Source organism: Paroedura picta, chromosome 7 (assembly GCF_049243985.1).
Source record: "Paroedura picta isolate Pp20150507F chromosome 7, Ppicta_v3.0, whole genome shotgun sequence".
Lineage (NCBI taxonomy): Eukaryota > Metazoa > Chordata > Lepidosauria > Squamata > Gekkonidae > Paroedura > Paroedura picta.
In genome coordinates, this window is record NC_135375.1 from 29,279,642 (window position 1) to 29,294,901 (window position 15,260).

General features: G+C 41.7%; 1 protein-coding gene across 5 annotated transcripts in view; it reads left to right on the forward strand.

Moving 5' to 3' along the window:
• Nucleotides 1-15,260, forward strand: part of KIF2A (kinesin family member 2A) — a 57,807-nt gene that overhangs the window by 39,348 nt on the left and 3,199 nt on the right. For 3 of the 5 annotated variants that reach the window (XM_077347212.1, XM_077347214.1, XM_077347215.1), the window contains exons 10-19: nt 95-185; nt 741-804; nt 1,129-1,220; nt 1,397-1,539; nt 2,738-2,942; nt 7,376-7,486; nt 9,116-9,183; nt 10,599-10,712; nt 11,244-11,394; nt 14,007-14,108. In XM_077347212.1, the coding sequence (XP_077203327.1) occupies nt 95-185; nt 741-804; nt 1,129-1,220; nt 1,397-1,539; nt 2,738-2,942; nt 7,376-7,486; nt 9,116-9,183; nt 10,599-10,712; nt 11,244-11,394; nt 14,007-14,108 (1,141 nt within the window). The remainder of the gene's footprint in view (nt 1-94; nt 186-740; nt 805-1,128; nt 1,221-1,396; nt 1,540-2,737; nt 2,943-7,375; nt 7,487-9,115; nt 9,184-10,598; nt 10,713-11,243; nt 11,395-14,006; nt 14,109-15,260) is intronic. The other 2 variants (XM_077347216.1, XM_077347217.1) reach the window with 1 other exon arrangement.

Consider the following 15,260-nt stretch of genomic DNA (forward strand, 5'->3'; position numbering starts at 1 on the left):
TGTCTTTATAAAGGGAAATATGCCAGTTATCTTTATGCCATCTTTAAAAATCAAGCTAAATATTGACTTGTAATGGTTGTTTTCCTTGTTAAAGGTTTACTGCACGACCTTTAGTAGAGACCATATTTGAAAGAGGAATGGCAACGTGTTTTGCTTATGGACAAACAGGCAGTGGAAAAACTCATGTAAGTATTAAGCTATGCGGTTACACTCAGCTGTACTTTTACTGCAGCTTCACCAATGATGTGAGAGCTTAACATGTAAATAGCATCATAGATATTTTAAAGTACAGTTTGCCTTCATCCTACATCATTGTGTAAAAAAAACTTACTGATGTTATTAAGAATACTGCTGTCACACCAAAATGGTTTGTATTGATAGGAAGTTAACACAGCAGATGGATTTATTGCTGTGTGACTATTATTTCAGGAGAAATTAGGGTCCTTAATGAATGAGCTAGGGCCTTTTTCTCCCTCCCCTATAGTGGGTTATTAGATTTCCGGGCGTGGGGATAGAGTTGTTTTATTGCTTTGTTATTTTTTACCATATTTATTGTATTTGGAATGTCCTTTTCATGGGGGTTAATGGGTTTTTATTGAGAACTTTGTGACCCGCCATTGAAATGGGAGTGGTGGGATATAGATCACATAGTAAGTAAATAAATAAACAAACAAACAAATAAATAAATGATCATAGTTTGTCTTCATGATTTTCCTTTCATTGTATTGTTTTATCTTTAGACTATGGGTGGTGACTTTTCAGGAAAGAACCAAGACTGTTCAAAAGGAATTTATGCACTAGCAGGTAAATAATCTGGTTTTAATACAAAATGTAATGCTTTATATCTGGGTAGCAGAGAGTAAGAGGGAACTCTTTATGAATGTGGCTTGATTAGGTAGAACTTGGACATATGCTTCTTGGGTGAAAGGCCAGCACCTTTTTTCTCTATCTTCTGGGTTGTACTAGCTATTGCTTCCCTCTTTTAAATATCTTTATACTAACTTACTCCAAAATATGTTGTCATAAATTCATGAAACCTGTGCTTAGATCAAACACATGAAACAAACGTGTGTCAGCAGATCAGTAGCTGTGCATCTAAAAGTTTTTTTATTTTTAATCTGTTTACAGCTAGAGATGTCTTTTTAATGTTGAAGAAACCAAATTATAAGAAACTAGAACTTCAAGTATATGCAACCTTTTTTGAGATTTATAGTGGAAAGGTATGTGCCTTTTTCCCCGTTAATGTGATGAAAATCACCAAGAATTGTGAAATTATCAACTTATTTCCTTCTCTTTGTCTTACCTGGCTGAATTGTATTTGTCAAACAACAGATTTGCTGTGCCAAGCATGACCAGCTAACACATACCTCTGTTTTGCCTTTCCTACTTTCATAAGGTTTTTGACTTATTGAACCGGAAGACCAAGTTAAGAGTTTTAGAAGATGGTAAACAGCAAGTCCAGGTGGTGGGATTACATGAGCGAGAGGTTAAATGTGTTGAAGATGTACTAAAGCTTATTGAAATAGGCAACAGTTGCAGGTATTTTATTTTTTGTTTTTTGGCACCATTAGCTTTAGTAAATAAAGCTTTCCATATTTTGATCCCCACACAACCCCCCCCCCACTTTTCTGGAAGACAAATGATAATAAAACTTGGAAATTTCCAAGTTTGGAGGAAACACCCCCCCCTCCCAATAGTGTCTCCTGAGAGTGATGTAACTGCTACTTTCCTATTTGCTAAGTGCTCTGTTCAGCTTAATATATTGGTAATTCCATGAAATACTTAAAAAGGTAAAGGTATCCCCCTGTGCAAGCACCGGGTCATGTCTGACCCTTGGGGTGACACCCTCGAGCGTTTTCATGGCAGACTCAATACGGGGTGGTTTGCCAGTGCCTTCCCCAGTCATTACCATTTACCCCCCAGCAAGCTGGGTACTCATTTTACTGACCTTGGAAGGATGGAAGGTTGAGTCAGCCTTGAGCCGGCTGCTGGGATTGAACTCCCAGCCTCATGGGCAGAGCTTCAGACAGCATGTCTGCTGCCTTACCACTCTGCGCCACAAGAGGCTTTTATGAAATGCTTACGCAGACCAAATTGAAAAGCCCCCCTGTAACTAAAGTTTAATATTAATATTCAGATTTTCCTACTGCCTCCAATACAGGAAAAACGTTCTATGAATATCCTATAGAAACAGAAAGGGGTGGATCCGATAGTCTGTTAGCAAAAGATGGCTATTGATGTTTCCTGTGTTCTTTCCTGCTGCCTCCAGCAGCCCTATCTGACCCTGGGAGAATCATGAGATCCCAGGTGGATTAGTTGGCAGGCTAGAGTAGGAAGAGTGCAAAATCATCCTTCCTTCCTCTTTTGTCAGCAAAGGCAACCTATTTGATCATGAGTGTAGCTTTGGTTCTTCAAGGTTTGGAATAGGAATGCTTTTGGTAGGAGGACATGTGAAAGATCCTTGTGTTCACAGATTATATCTGTGAAGCAAATTGTGCTGCAATACTCTGCAGAATTATACAAGCTTAAGTCTGTTGAACTCCTTGGCCTTAGATAGGCGTTAATTCCGAATAGGTTTGCAGCATAAATCTCTTGGCTGTCTTATATTTTGATAGAGCCTAAAATGTGCTTTAAGCTGTTCACAGCAATAACGTGCCTAGCCCTGATGAAAATGTCGAGTAATTTGTGAGTCAGTGACATTTCATCTTGTTCTCCCCACCACAACGCTTTCTTAAAGAACATCTGGTCAGACATCTGCAAATGCGCACTCATCTCGGAGCCATGCAGTGTTTCAGATCATCCTCAGGAGAAAAGGAAAACTGCATGGTAAATTTTCATTGATTGACTTGGCTGGCAATGAAAGAGGAGCTGATACTTCCAGTGCGGATAGGCAAACGCGACTGGAAGGTGCTGAAATTAACAAGAGCCTTTTAGCACTCAAGGTAAATAAAATATCTTTAATTACGTTGGAGCTAATAAACCTCCCTAAGCTTTTCATGTTGCAGTAAATGTTTATAATTCCGTAAGCAGTATTTTTACCTTTGATTTAGTACATGCTTTTCACAGTGAAATGCTGACATGTAAGGAGTCAAATCCACGACGCAGTACTACAAATAAAATAGGGAACATAAATATGTGTGGGATGTGTTTTTGTTACAGTGTATCTCTCCTTGTTTCCAGGAAGCTCATGGCAAGATATTAGTCTTACAACAAATTCTGAAGGACTTACCCAGTGCCCCACCCTCTGAGCTTCATACCAGGGCAGAGATTGAAAGCCAGATGTCCCAGGCTAGTGCAGTGGTTATTGTCAGTCTAGGATCCGGAAGACCCAGTTTCAGATTCCCATTCAGCCTTGAAGATCACTGGTTAACCTTTGGCCAGGCATTCTCTATTGCTTAACTTACTCCACACGACTGTTGATGATAAAATGGCCCTGGTTTCTCACAAGGGCAGTTGCCATTGTAAGGGACCTGAGGTGTCCTCCCTAGTGGCCAGAACTGGGTTCCACTTGACAGTTCCATATTGGAGTGGTTGACTATGTGTCTGGGCTCCATACCCCTGAGCTTCCAATGGGACCCCAGCTATGGTTGGTGCTCATCTCAAGATTGATTGCCAAATGATTGGGGAGATTCCTTTCCTAGTGTGAATCTCCATTGCAATTACGGAGAAAAAAATACACAAAGGAAAAAAATGGTTAGGATCACTCTTATTATCCCTATCCTTTGCCCTAAATTAATCATTGCAGTCATTGGGTTCTGTTATGCCTCTCCTTTGGTGTGCCTTCCCAAGTGAGAGGTGGATGGCTCTCTGCCTTGGATCACTTCACTGCCATTCTCAGCTGGGAGCCATCATCAGTAACCTTTACTCTCTGTCTTCCCAGCCTGTGAGAAGGCATTGGCAAGGTTAGATTTTCTTCTTTCTGGATCTGGCCTTCTGTTGCTCCTCTCATTGCCTCTTGGAATCTGGTATCAGAAATGAGGATGCATTACATTCACACACACACACACTTCATATATACTCACAAAACTCACAAAATGGCTGGCGAGGCTTTTTGGAGCTGATCAGTCATGAGAGGGGAAGTCTCTAGATAAAATGGTGGTAGTACCTTTGGTACTAGATGTATGGGAACCCCTAAGGGAAGATTGGAACGTGTATATACATGGAAGTGGTAGCTTCCATTCTGCAGTTTCTTCTTATTCTAATGCTATCTTCCATACATCCCGTCAGGATTGAGGGTGAGTCTCTCTGTTGATCTATGACCATGATAAAGATCTGAATCTGAGGGTGAATCTCAGCCACAGCATGCAAAGAGGCTGGAAAGGCAGAAAGCCTGTTCTGCCATGGGTTTCTTGGGGCAGTATGCTGTGTATAAGGTACTGGCTGCTGGGGTACCTAAACTGTGGTCTGTGCATATTCAGTTGCTTACAACAGATGCAGATTCGTAATTAGCAGATGCAATACTTAATAATACAGTTATCTTCAAACATGCCTGCTCATCTGATTCACCAAAAAGAAAAATAGAAACTAAACTGAATTAAGTGCAATCAGAAATAGATTGCAAGTAATACACGATTTCATTATGAAAATTATTTTTTTAAAGATGTCGCATGTGAGGCAGCTGGTTATCACCATATTTGTAATCAAAATATATTAATATATATAGGCGAGACACAACAAAATAGTTATACTGCTTTTGATACTGTTGTCCATATTGCAGAGGAGAGCAAAATGGACAGGTTACATGGCTGGCAGCTATTTGATGGGTTTATTTCGCTCCCCCCCCCCCCCCCCCCGCCTTCGAAACAGGAGAAGTGAACCCAAATCAGTGAAATGGTTGGCAGCTATTTCAGTGTCCTGTTTTGCTTGCTCCCACTTGGAAATGGGAGGGAAAGTTAAATGGACCTGTTTATTTGTGTATAATAGCAGTTGTGCTGTTGCTGGGCTTTGTTATCTTCTAAATGCCTTGAATTACATAGGAGGATTAAGAATAAGAAGCAGCTACAGATGTTTCCAATTACTATTTTGGAGAATAAATAGGACTTCTCTATTTTGATTTTTAGTAGAGTTCATCCAAGCCTGGCTTGTTTCTGGAAGTCTTAAGCCTTTTTAAATAGAAGGAGTTGTATTGTACAGCATGTGCTTTGCATGACAGAGGTCCAGAATTCAGTTGCTAGCATCACTGTCTAAAAGGTTCCCAGGTGGCAGGTATTGGGGAGGACCTTCCTCTGCTTGAGATTGTAAAGAGCTGCCATCAATTGAAAGACAATGTTGGACCAGTGATCTGATCCTGCAAGGAACCCTCTTGCCTTCCATGTTCATATTAGGTTTCCTCTGCCTTCTGAGTTGCATGAAATGTCATTGCTATTGAAATGTTTAAAATCTGTTACTGAGTTATTAGGTATGTTCATCCAGTGGAGAGAAAGAGAGGCAGGCTATTTCAAGTTATGTGTGTGTTTGTGTGTGTGCTTTTTTTTTTTTTTTTGCGGTTTCATAATAAGTGTCCACTTCAAACATTTGGTTTCCCTTTTAATCCTAATCTGTCTGGATTCGACTGGTACTAAACTAAACAGAGACTCTTATATGGTCTAATTTCTGGAAGTGTTAGGGGAACTCCATTTCACAGTTCCTGTGAAGATTCTCGAGGCAAAAAATATCTGGGCAGTTTCAAGAGGCAGCCAATATATTTGAATTTGCCAGCTGTTTAATTCTGTACACGTGAAACTATACTCTACTGTAGTATTGCCCATTACTATGTGTTTGAAAGCTGGACAATGAAGAAAACTGATAGGAAGAATATTGATTCTTTTGAAATATGGTGCTGGAGAATTAATAAGTCGGTTCTAGATCAAAACAAGCTTGAAGTCTCCCTTGAATTTTAAATTACCAAAACACAGGTATCAGACTTTCTTCACAAGAAAGACTTAATAGAAAAGACAATAATGGTAGGAAAAATGGAAGGCAGCAGGAAAACAAGAAGATCCAACATGAAGTGGATTGATTCAGAAGACGCCATGACCCACAGTTTGCAGTGATCTAACTTTTTAATTTCATAGAACTTCTAATTCAGCTTGATGTTAAACCAAAGGCAGAAGGAGATGGAGTATGGGAGGAAAAAAGATGTTGCTGGTTGAAGGCATGATTGTGGCTTTACCTGCTGTAGATTAGCCTTAAGATGGTGATTAAGTGAACCCCTTGTAGTTGGAAGCTGTAAACTCTAATAGCAGCAGAAAACTGCTTAGGAGCAAGGGGGAGACAGATTGTTGTAATGTAACTCAGGGAATGCTTGCTGAGGAGCAAAAGTCAGAGTTTAGAATCTGATCTATCAAGTAAAGTAAAATAAGTTTTAGCATTTTCATTTCTTTTTTGTGATTATTTTTGTTGTATTTTTGAAACATGTATATGAAATGCTTTAAAACTGCTTCCATTACAATAATAATCAAGAATTAAATGTAAATATAGTGAAAATCATAGTATGACAGTGAAATATTCAGCTAAACTTCAGTCTCTGCCATTATAGTGTGCTGGATAGCGTAGTGTCAGGCCAGGATCTAGAAGTCTCAGCTTCAGATTCCCGTTCTGCTGTGGAAGATTACTGAGTGACCGTGGGCCAGTTAGACACTCTGCTTTACATGGTGGTTGTGAGGATAAAATGAGGAGAGGAGAATGATATAAGCTGCTTTGGATCCCAGTGGGAGAAAAAGTAGGGAATAAATGAAGTAAATAATGTGTGACTGATTTCCATATTACAGCTTTCCAGTTCTGGAAAAGGGCTGCTGACAATTTTATTTTTTATGGGGGGAAGAGAATCCTTTTAAGAAGATACAATTTTGCATTGAGTCTTGAGTAATTTTGTGTTAGTTCATGACTTGCACGCATGCAAAAGATAAGATCTGGAGGCCTTTCCATGTTTCCTTTAAAGTTGAATTTTGCAGTTAACCTGAAGAAGCTTTTTTACAAAGTTTATGAAAGTGTCTGCAATGACAATGGATGCCAGTCTTTGGCTTGAGTGACTCGTAGTGCTGTGGGGTATGGCGCTGCCAAAGACATGAAAAACAGCAGCATTTAAAGCACTTGCCATTTGCTCTGTGCCCTCATTAGACTCGTGCTAATGTTGTGCTCAGACTTAAAGAGTCAAGCTCCTGCATCACCACAACCCCAGTAATATGATAGCCTTGAGGTTTAATGTCAAATCTGTCTCTCTTTAATGAGATATAATGAAAGCTGACTTGCAGTATTTTAGCATTAGCTTAGAGCAGAGCAGTCTGTCATCCAGAATTTGTTCTTACCCCCTCCCTGTTCATTAGTTGCAATTATTTTAGAATATTTTTGCACTGGTCCTGAGGATGAAACGGCATAAACATGTTTATTCTTGCAGGAGTGCATCAGAGCCTTAGGCCGAAATAAACCTCATACTCCGTTCAGAGCGAGTAAACTTACTCAGGTCCTAAGAGATTCATTCATAGGAGAAAACTCTCGTACCTGTATGGTAAGTTTAATAATTGGCAATGCTTGTACAGTTGTAAACATGGCCTATTGGGGGGTCTTCTCTATATGAGACGTTTGTTCTTAGATCACAGTTTCAGAATACAACAGCACCTGAGTATACAGAAGCTATTGTCTCATGATCACAGTAGCTTCTGTATATTCAGGTGCTGTTGTATTCTGAAAATGTGATCTAAGAACAAAAGTCTCATTTTTCTTCACAACCCAAACCTCTTAGTGAATTCTCCCAGGATTGTTTCTATTGCCATCAACAGTCAGCTGTGAACTTGAATTAAAAATTAGGCTCTCATATCCAGTATGATATGATGTTCTCTTTTGACAAGTCTGAGGATAGTTCCAGGTTTCTTGGTACATTATTGTTGAGTTGTCAAAACTACTCAGTAGAATGACAAAAGTACCCTCTATGGAAGAAGAAGATATCACAGATATCTACAAATGCTTTCACTGTTTTTAAATGTGTGTTCCTAATATACCCTGTGTTAGTTGACCCAGTTAGTTGTTGAGTTATATAAAAAAACTAAACTTTGAGGGATTAGACTACAGGAATCAGCAGCTGACTCTCTCCTACCTATCCACCAAGTTTGGTGAAGATTGGACTGGTGTGTCAAGTGTGGGTTCAGGAATACATAGAACAGGTACTGTGCAAGCTAGAGGCATCAAACTCCCCAAAACGACCCCCTATATGCCCTGACTGGGAGCATGGAAGGCACACCCAGGAAAGTGCTTTCTAGGAAGATATTATCAAGTGTGGGTTCTGGGCCAGAGAATGCAGAATGTGCACTCAGTGTGACCTACTAGAGAGGAGGCATTAAACTTGCAGTGGACCTCTCCAGGATGGACTCCCGCCTCCTGGAAGCATGTGGGACATGTCGCTGGCACAGTTGCAGATGGATGTATCCCTGGCTGGGCCCCATCTCTTTCCCACAACCAGATGAATGCAGGGTCAATCCCCTCCACACTGGCTTGTTAACCATCTACATAGTAGGAAGCTGCAGTATCCATCCTCCGTGTGTGAACAGACAACGTGATTTCTTGGCAGGGCTAACCCTCTCAGCCTGCCCTCAGCTTCCATCTCCCCAGGCCCACCCTTCCACCCTCAAAGGGACTGCAGGGCAGGGCCAACCCTCTTACCCTGCCTGGGGTCCAGAAACCAGCACATAGTGGGTGGACACATCTCCCTGGGCCCACCCTCCCTCTGCTGTAAGAGTTGCAGGGCGCTGCGTCCCCACCATGCAACAAAAGCACGTGGAGCCCCTCTTTGAGTGACCCCAGCCTGATCTCTCCCCACCCCCAGTGGGAGTGGGTTTCTTCCACTTTCCTCGAGTGGTTGACACTCCTTCCTCCAGCAGCAATAAACTAGGGTATGCCATTTGCAAGTGCCTGCAGAGAATGTTGGTGGTCATGTGTTGCAGGTCCTGGTCCCTTCAGATACAGGCATGACTCACCTAGCACTTTACCATCCATGGGTCACCACCCAGGGTGTGGAAGTATTTCCATATGGTGGAGAGGAACTGTGAGATACAAATACTGCTTTGAACATACTTAAAGGTCTTGAACGGTTGTTCCTCACGAAGTAAATAACTTGCTGGCTTCTGGTATGTTTTCTTCCCAGATTGCCACTATTTCTCCAGGGATGGCATCTTGTGAGAACACTTTAAACACACTAAGATACGCAAACAGGTAAGAGTAGCTGATGTATTTAAAATCTGAAAATGAAAACTATAGTATTCATATACAGAGATGGGATGGCCTGAAGGGCTGACAACTGATTTTGAGGTGCTCTCCCAGCTCCCAGTTTCTTCAATCTGTGCTTTTTAAGTTTAGGGTGGGAAGACTTTGGAAGACCTTAAGACAAATGGACTGTGGTGAATCAGCAAGTGAACAATTGCAGCTGCCCTCTAAGGGTGCTGATACAGTTAAAGGTTATGCTGAAATATTTAACAAGCTGTACTATTAGGCAGCAGTGAGCACTTGACCTTCACAACCTGTTTAGAATAAACACTTCTGAAAAAAAGGGCATTTTGCTGCTTGTCTAAAAATCAGTCATCAGATGACATACCGGGGAAATATCTGGTGCTCTGTGTCAGGCTGGCAGTAATGGGCGGGCAACTATCATCTTTCCCTTCTTCATAATTCGCTAAGGGCTAAGTGGGCGGAGAGTGGGTGGGACCAGTCCAGGTGAGGGGCCAATCAGATTGGCCCCTAACCAGGACAGACAGCAGTTCTAGCCAATTGGGTGAAGGAGTAAACTAGGCCCTCACCAGGACAGGCTAGAAAGTGACGGTGAAGTGGTAGGACACTGTGAGTAAAGAAGGAGGCCTTCCCTTCAGGCCTAGAATCACACCCGGGGCCTCTTTGAGGCCCCAGGTGTGCTTCTAGGCTCGAGGGGAAGGCCGCACCACCACCAGGGGGCAAGGGGAGAAAGCAGGCCTTCCCCTACTGGGCCCAGAAACGCCACACCCAGGGGCAACACCGCCTCAATGTGTCTGCTAGGCGGCCACAGCGGGGGGGGGGATTTCAAAACGGGCTTTGAATCTAGTGCTAGACATATTTGTTGTGATGCTTTGCTAGAAACTCAGAGCTTATGCTGAAATATGGGTTCTTTTGGCATAGTGCGCAATCGCCTGGTTTGTCAGTGTTATTGGACTCTGCTTAATACATCATGGCACTTCTGCCAGTTCATACTGTCTTCATTTACAGTGTACCACATTTTGAGAATTTACATATTGCAAATAGGTGTTTGTAACATAATTAAAGGGACCACTAAAATCTGGGCAATACTTATAGGTGAATAGACAGTGCTTTGCTTCAGTTCCTGATGCTTTTCATAGAAGGGTTAGATTCCAAGGAGTTAGTGTGGTCTAGTACTGAGAAGGCTGAAATTGTGGCATCCCACCTGACCCATTGATTCATTGGTCCAACGGTGGCCTTTTATAAGGTCACAAAGAGGGTTATCGGAGGTGGTTTGTTAAGCACTTTGAGATGCTGGCAAAGGGGGGGGGGTAAGCTAATGACTAACTGAAATAAAACTGTAATTCTTACTGTCTTTACAAGAACACTTTCTTTTAATTTGCTGCTGTATCTTGCTGCTGCAGAGTAAAGGAATTTGGAATTAGTCCTTCGGACATTCCCTTCTCACAGGGTAGTGGCAGTCGCTCTGATCTCTCTCCTTCCTATGAGTATGACGACTTTTCTCCTTCGATCACCAGGTCTACTTCATTCTTTACATGGAATCTTTATTTTGAGGGTTTTTCCCCCCCCCTTCTTTTCAGCTGTGTAATTTTACAGACAACCCTTCACTTGCTTTCCCTGCCTTTATAGTCATCGCCTCCTTTTTGTTTCCATTCTGTTTGACAGGTGGTGGTACTGCATGGCCTGCAAATCATCTTCCCAATAATTATCCATCTTCTTTTGTTCTTTTTTCCCCCCAAGCATTTCATGCCCAGCCTTGTTATTCCCCTCATGTGTAAGAAGTGGTGATGTTACCTTTGTAGTACTGACCCTTTTGCATCTGAAGAATTGAAATTGTGTATTGGTTCATTTAAAAAAAAATGCTTATGCAATCATTATGATTTCAGCACTTGCATGTCTCTAAAGTTCCAGAACATTGGGATTGGCTCCTTAAGAGTGCATTCTGTGCATAAGGCTGACATCATCACTCCCCTTTATATGATGAGTTTTTCTCTGCCTCGGTGCTAGGGAATGTTACTAACCCTTAGATGCCTGTCTTGCAACACTAGAGTCAAGGAGCTGACCGTTGATCCCAGTGCTGCCGGTGATATCCGTCCAATCATGCATCACACCCCAAATCAGATTGATGACTTGGAGGCCCAGTGGGGTGTTGGAAGCTCACCTCAGAGAGACGATCTTAAGTTACTTTGCGAACAAAACGTGAGTATCTCACATACCACAGCACAAATGCGGACTCTGGCCAGCTATTTACTGATAAAGGTGTTCTGCTGTAAGGAAAGCTTGGACTCTGCATTAAATCACAGCAGAAGCGTGTTGTGTGCATTCTTTTGTTTGTAAAGCTACTGCTGACCAGTTGATTAGGCCAGTGGTAGTCAACCTGTGGTCCTCCAGATGTCCATGGACTACAATTCCCATGAGCCCCTGCCAGCAAATGCTGGCAGGGGCTCATGGGAATTGTAGTCTGTGAACATCTGGAGGACCACAGGTTGACTACCCCTGGATTAGACTGTTTTAAATTCTGTGGCTTCCATCTTCTGGAGTTTTCCTGTGGCTGGAAGGGATCAGCTATGGGATGTGATTTTTGGGAGGCATTTGGGGCTGTGTGTGGGATGGGGTCAAGAAAGTTGTGTTCCCTGTGCTGAAATCCTCCCATGGAAGACTTATGGAGGATCCAAACTTTTGTGTTTTGACAAGAAAGGATAATTTCGTATTTAGATTTTTTTTAAATTTATGTTTCAACAGACATGGCCACAAAAAGCTGTTGCAGGGTATGTGTATTAACATTAAAATATAAAACAAGATTACAGCCACTGTAACTTAAAACAAATCTTTAGTACCTCAGCTCTGCTCATAATTTTATAAATATTCTCATCTGCCCTTTTCTGAACATAAAGCCCCTTCTTAGGCTTCCTCATAAACAAGATAAACAAGATTATTTCAAAATCTTTATTGCTTCAGTTCCGTACTTTGTCCTGCTCTTCTTTGAGGTAATCAGAATGATACACAGTATTGTAGGTGTGCTAACAATATAATCCATACAATTTATACAATGGCATTGGGACAGCTGACATTTGGTAGGAGTTATTGTGAAAGCTTATTGTCGAAAAAGAATTTGCATTTGGGCCTACCTCTTTTTACTGAGCTGACATTTTAGTGTATTTCTGTTTAGTGTGATTCTGTTATGATTATGCTGGATGACTAATTCAGATCAGTTCATCATATAAATAGTTAGAATTTTTTATATAGTTAGATTTTTTTTGTCCCAAGGTACATCTATTATTAAATCCTACCTGTCATACAGTTTGAAGGTCTCCTTTTGAAGGTCCTGACCATCCTGAATAATTCATGTCACCTACCATCTTGGCTACTTCAGAATTTGCTTCTGACTGCAAATGATCTTGAAGAAGTCCAGTAGCACCAATCCTACAATGTGATCTTAGGAAGCTTCACAGTTAACGTTTAACTTTTACCTCATGCACATGCTGGTTGACACGTTTAAAAGAATTATGAAATAGGGAAGCAAAATTCACCCTGGCAGGAGTCACGCTAATTTCTCCTCAATCAGACATGCTTTATAAATTCAGTCATTAAACCTACCTGTTAACAAAATACATAACAGTGAAGCAAGAGAACAAGCAGGACATCTTTGAGCTTGGGGTTCTTTCAGTAGCATCTGTGTGTACATTGTCCACAGTATCTCATACAGATCTTTAAAAAAATTCCAAATCTTAGTTGTTGCAAGGCACAGACACTTGTCCTGTCACCTGTTCCTCCAAATATACTACATCTTAAGGATAATGAAATAAACATTTTGACATACCTTCAACATATATGTCTGTTCTGCATTTAGAATGGCTTGTGAGCTTGAACAGAACGTTCTAGGAAAGTTTGATTTCTAGGAAGCAAAGTTCCAAGTCTACCTTCAATAGGCAGATCAGCTTAGGTCACCAATTCATAGTCCTGGTGTACATCACAGTACATTTGGCACCTTAGCTGTTATCTCAGCACTTGTGCCTCAGCTTCTGCATTTATCCAACATTACAAAATATCAGTCAGTACTTCTGGAGAAATTTAATCTGTTTTTAGGCAACAGATGTGCTTTCCCCCCTGAGGAATGAAGTGTGGTGCTATTTCAACATGATGGGCACCTCTGCTGTAAATGACTCTTTTAGCGAGTAGATAAAATTTTCCGAGGGAAAATGTGATTTTTTTTATCCTGGTTTAGGAAAGAGCACACTGGGGAGTCTCTCTCTCGACTCTATTTTTTTCAGGCACTTCACTTGAGAAAAACAAACACTAGCTACAATACCCCCCAAAAGAGTATTTTGAAACTAGATGGGGCTTTTCCTTCCCCCCCCCCCTCATTTCAGACTATGTAAGTGTATATCTCAGGAATCTGAAAGCCATGTGGCTTAAGAATTGACTTGTTGGATCTGATCAAAACTCGGCCCAGGCTTCTGTTTTGATCTGTGGACAGGCAGATGTTTCTTGGAAACTCACAGCAGGACAATAATGACCATACAACTTTACCCTAGTTATTTGTTCCAACATCTGGTAATGCATGAAGAGAAATGCATTAGCTGTCATGTGGTGCATGAGAGGAAGACATTTTTGCAGAACAGAGCTTATGTCTTCAAGCTGATGCACTGTCTCCTCTGAACAGAAAAAAGTACATTTACTCTGTCATTCTTTTTGATTGATGTCAGTTGGTTCCTCAGAATACAGCTTTCTTTCCCTTTATGTTTCAAAAAAAGGGTTGGCATGTATAATTTTAAAGTTTCACTGGAGTGTGTTTTCTGTTTGTTTTAAAGGAGGAGGAAGTTTCACCACAGTTATTCACTTTTCATGAAGCTGTGTCACAGATGGTAGAAATGGAAGAACAAGTAGTAGAAGACCACAGAGCTGTCTTCCAGGTAAACATTCTGTGGATGCCAAGTAGCTCCAAGAAAAAAACAAACAAAAAACATTGCAACTAGCACAGGATGTGGCCAAGCCCCCAGATACGCTTCATGGGCTCCTAACGGCCTGATTATGGCATTGAGTTCTGAAACTTCTTACGACGCTCATGCAGTATTTTAAATGATTTGCCTACTGGATCAGTTTGGATGCACCACACCGTGATGATTTAGCTCGACTGTGTCTAACCTTGTGTAAGCATGATTCGTTTTGCAGATGGTCACGGTATTCCGGCGCATATGTGCAAATCCTTTTTCAGTGCATTCCAGCCTGCTTCGTAGTGCTCAACTGAGGGCAACGTTTCTTCATGCCATTGGCTTATAAAGAAAGGGAAGCTGTACTAGGGAATGTTCAGCTGCCAGGGGAAAGGCTGGCAGCTAGTAAACCAAGCCCCCCGCTCCCCCCTTTCTTGGACAGTGTCTAAGGAAACAGCGAGGTATTCATATTAATCCCTTCTTCATAAAATCCTTGAGGGAAACAACCTCCAGCTGCTGTTTTCAGTTTTCGCTCCCACACATGTACCTTCCCAAGCATCTCATCTACATGTCGTGGAATATGATAGCGGCAGATACTGTGTGCCTCCTGTTCCTCCAACATTTTCACTCATGTGTCCCATCTGGTTTGTATCTTTCACCAAACACCACTCCCCAACCACATATTTAGGAGCGTTTACAGTCATAATTCCAACTCCACAAAAGCCTGCGTTGCCTGCGCTCACCCACTAAGCCAGCTTGGTGAAGTGGTTAGGAGTGCAAACTTCTAATCAGGCGAGCTGGATTTGATTCCCTGCTCCGCCACATGCAGCCAGCTGGGTGACCTTGGGCTCATCAGAGCACTGATAAAGCTGTTCTGACCAAGCAGTGATATCAGGGCTCTCTCAGCCTCACCCACCTCACAGGGTGTCTGTTGTGGGGAGAGGAAAGGGAAGGTCACTTTGACACTCCTGGTAGAGAAAAGCAGCATATAAGAACCAACTCTTTTAAACACATGGCTATATTTTGAGGTTTATTTGGTAAACTACATATAACAAGTAAGAATGACTGTGCATGCCAACTTGAGTAAGGTGAATAAAAAGACAGGCAGATTTGGCTGGTTTCTAACGATCTCTT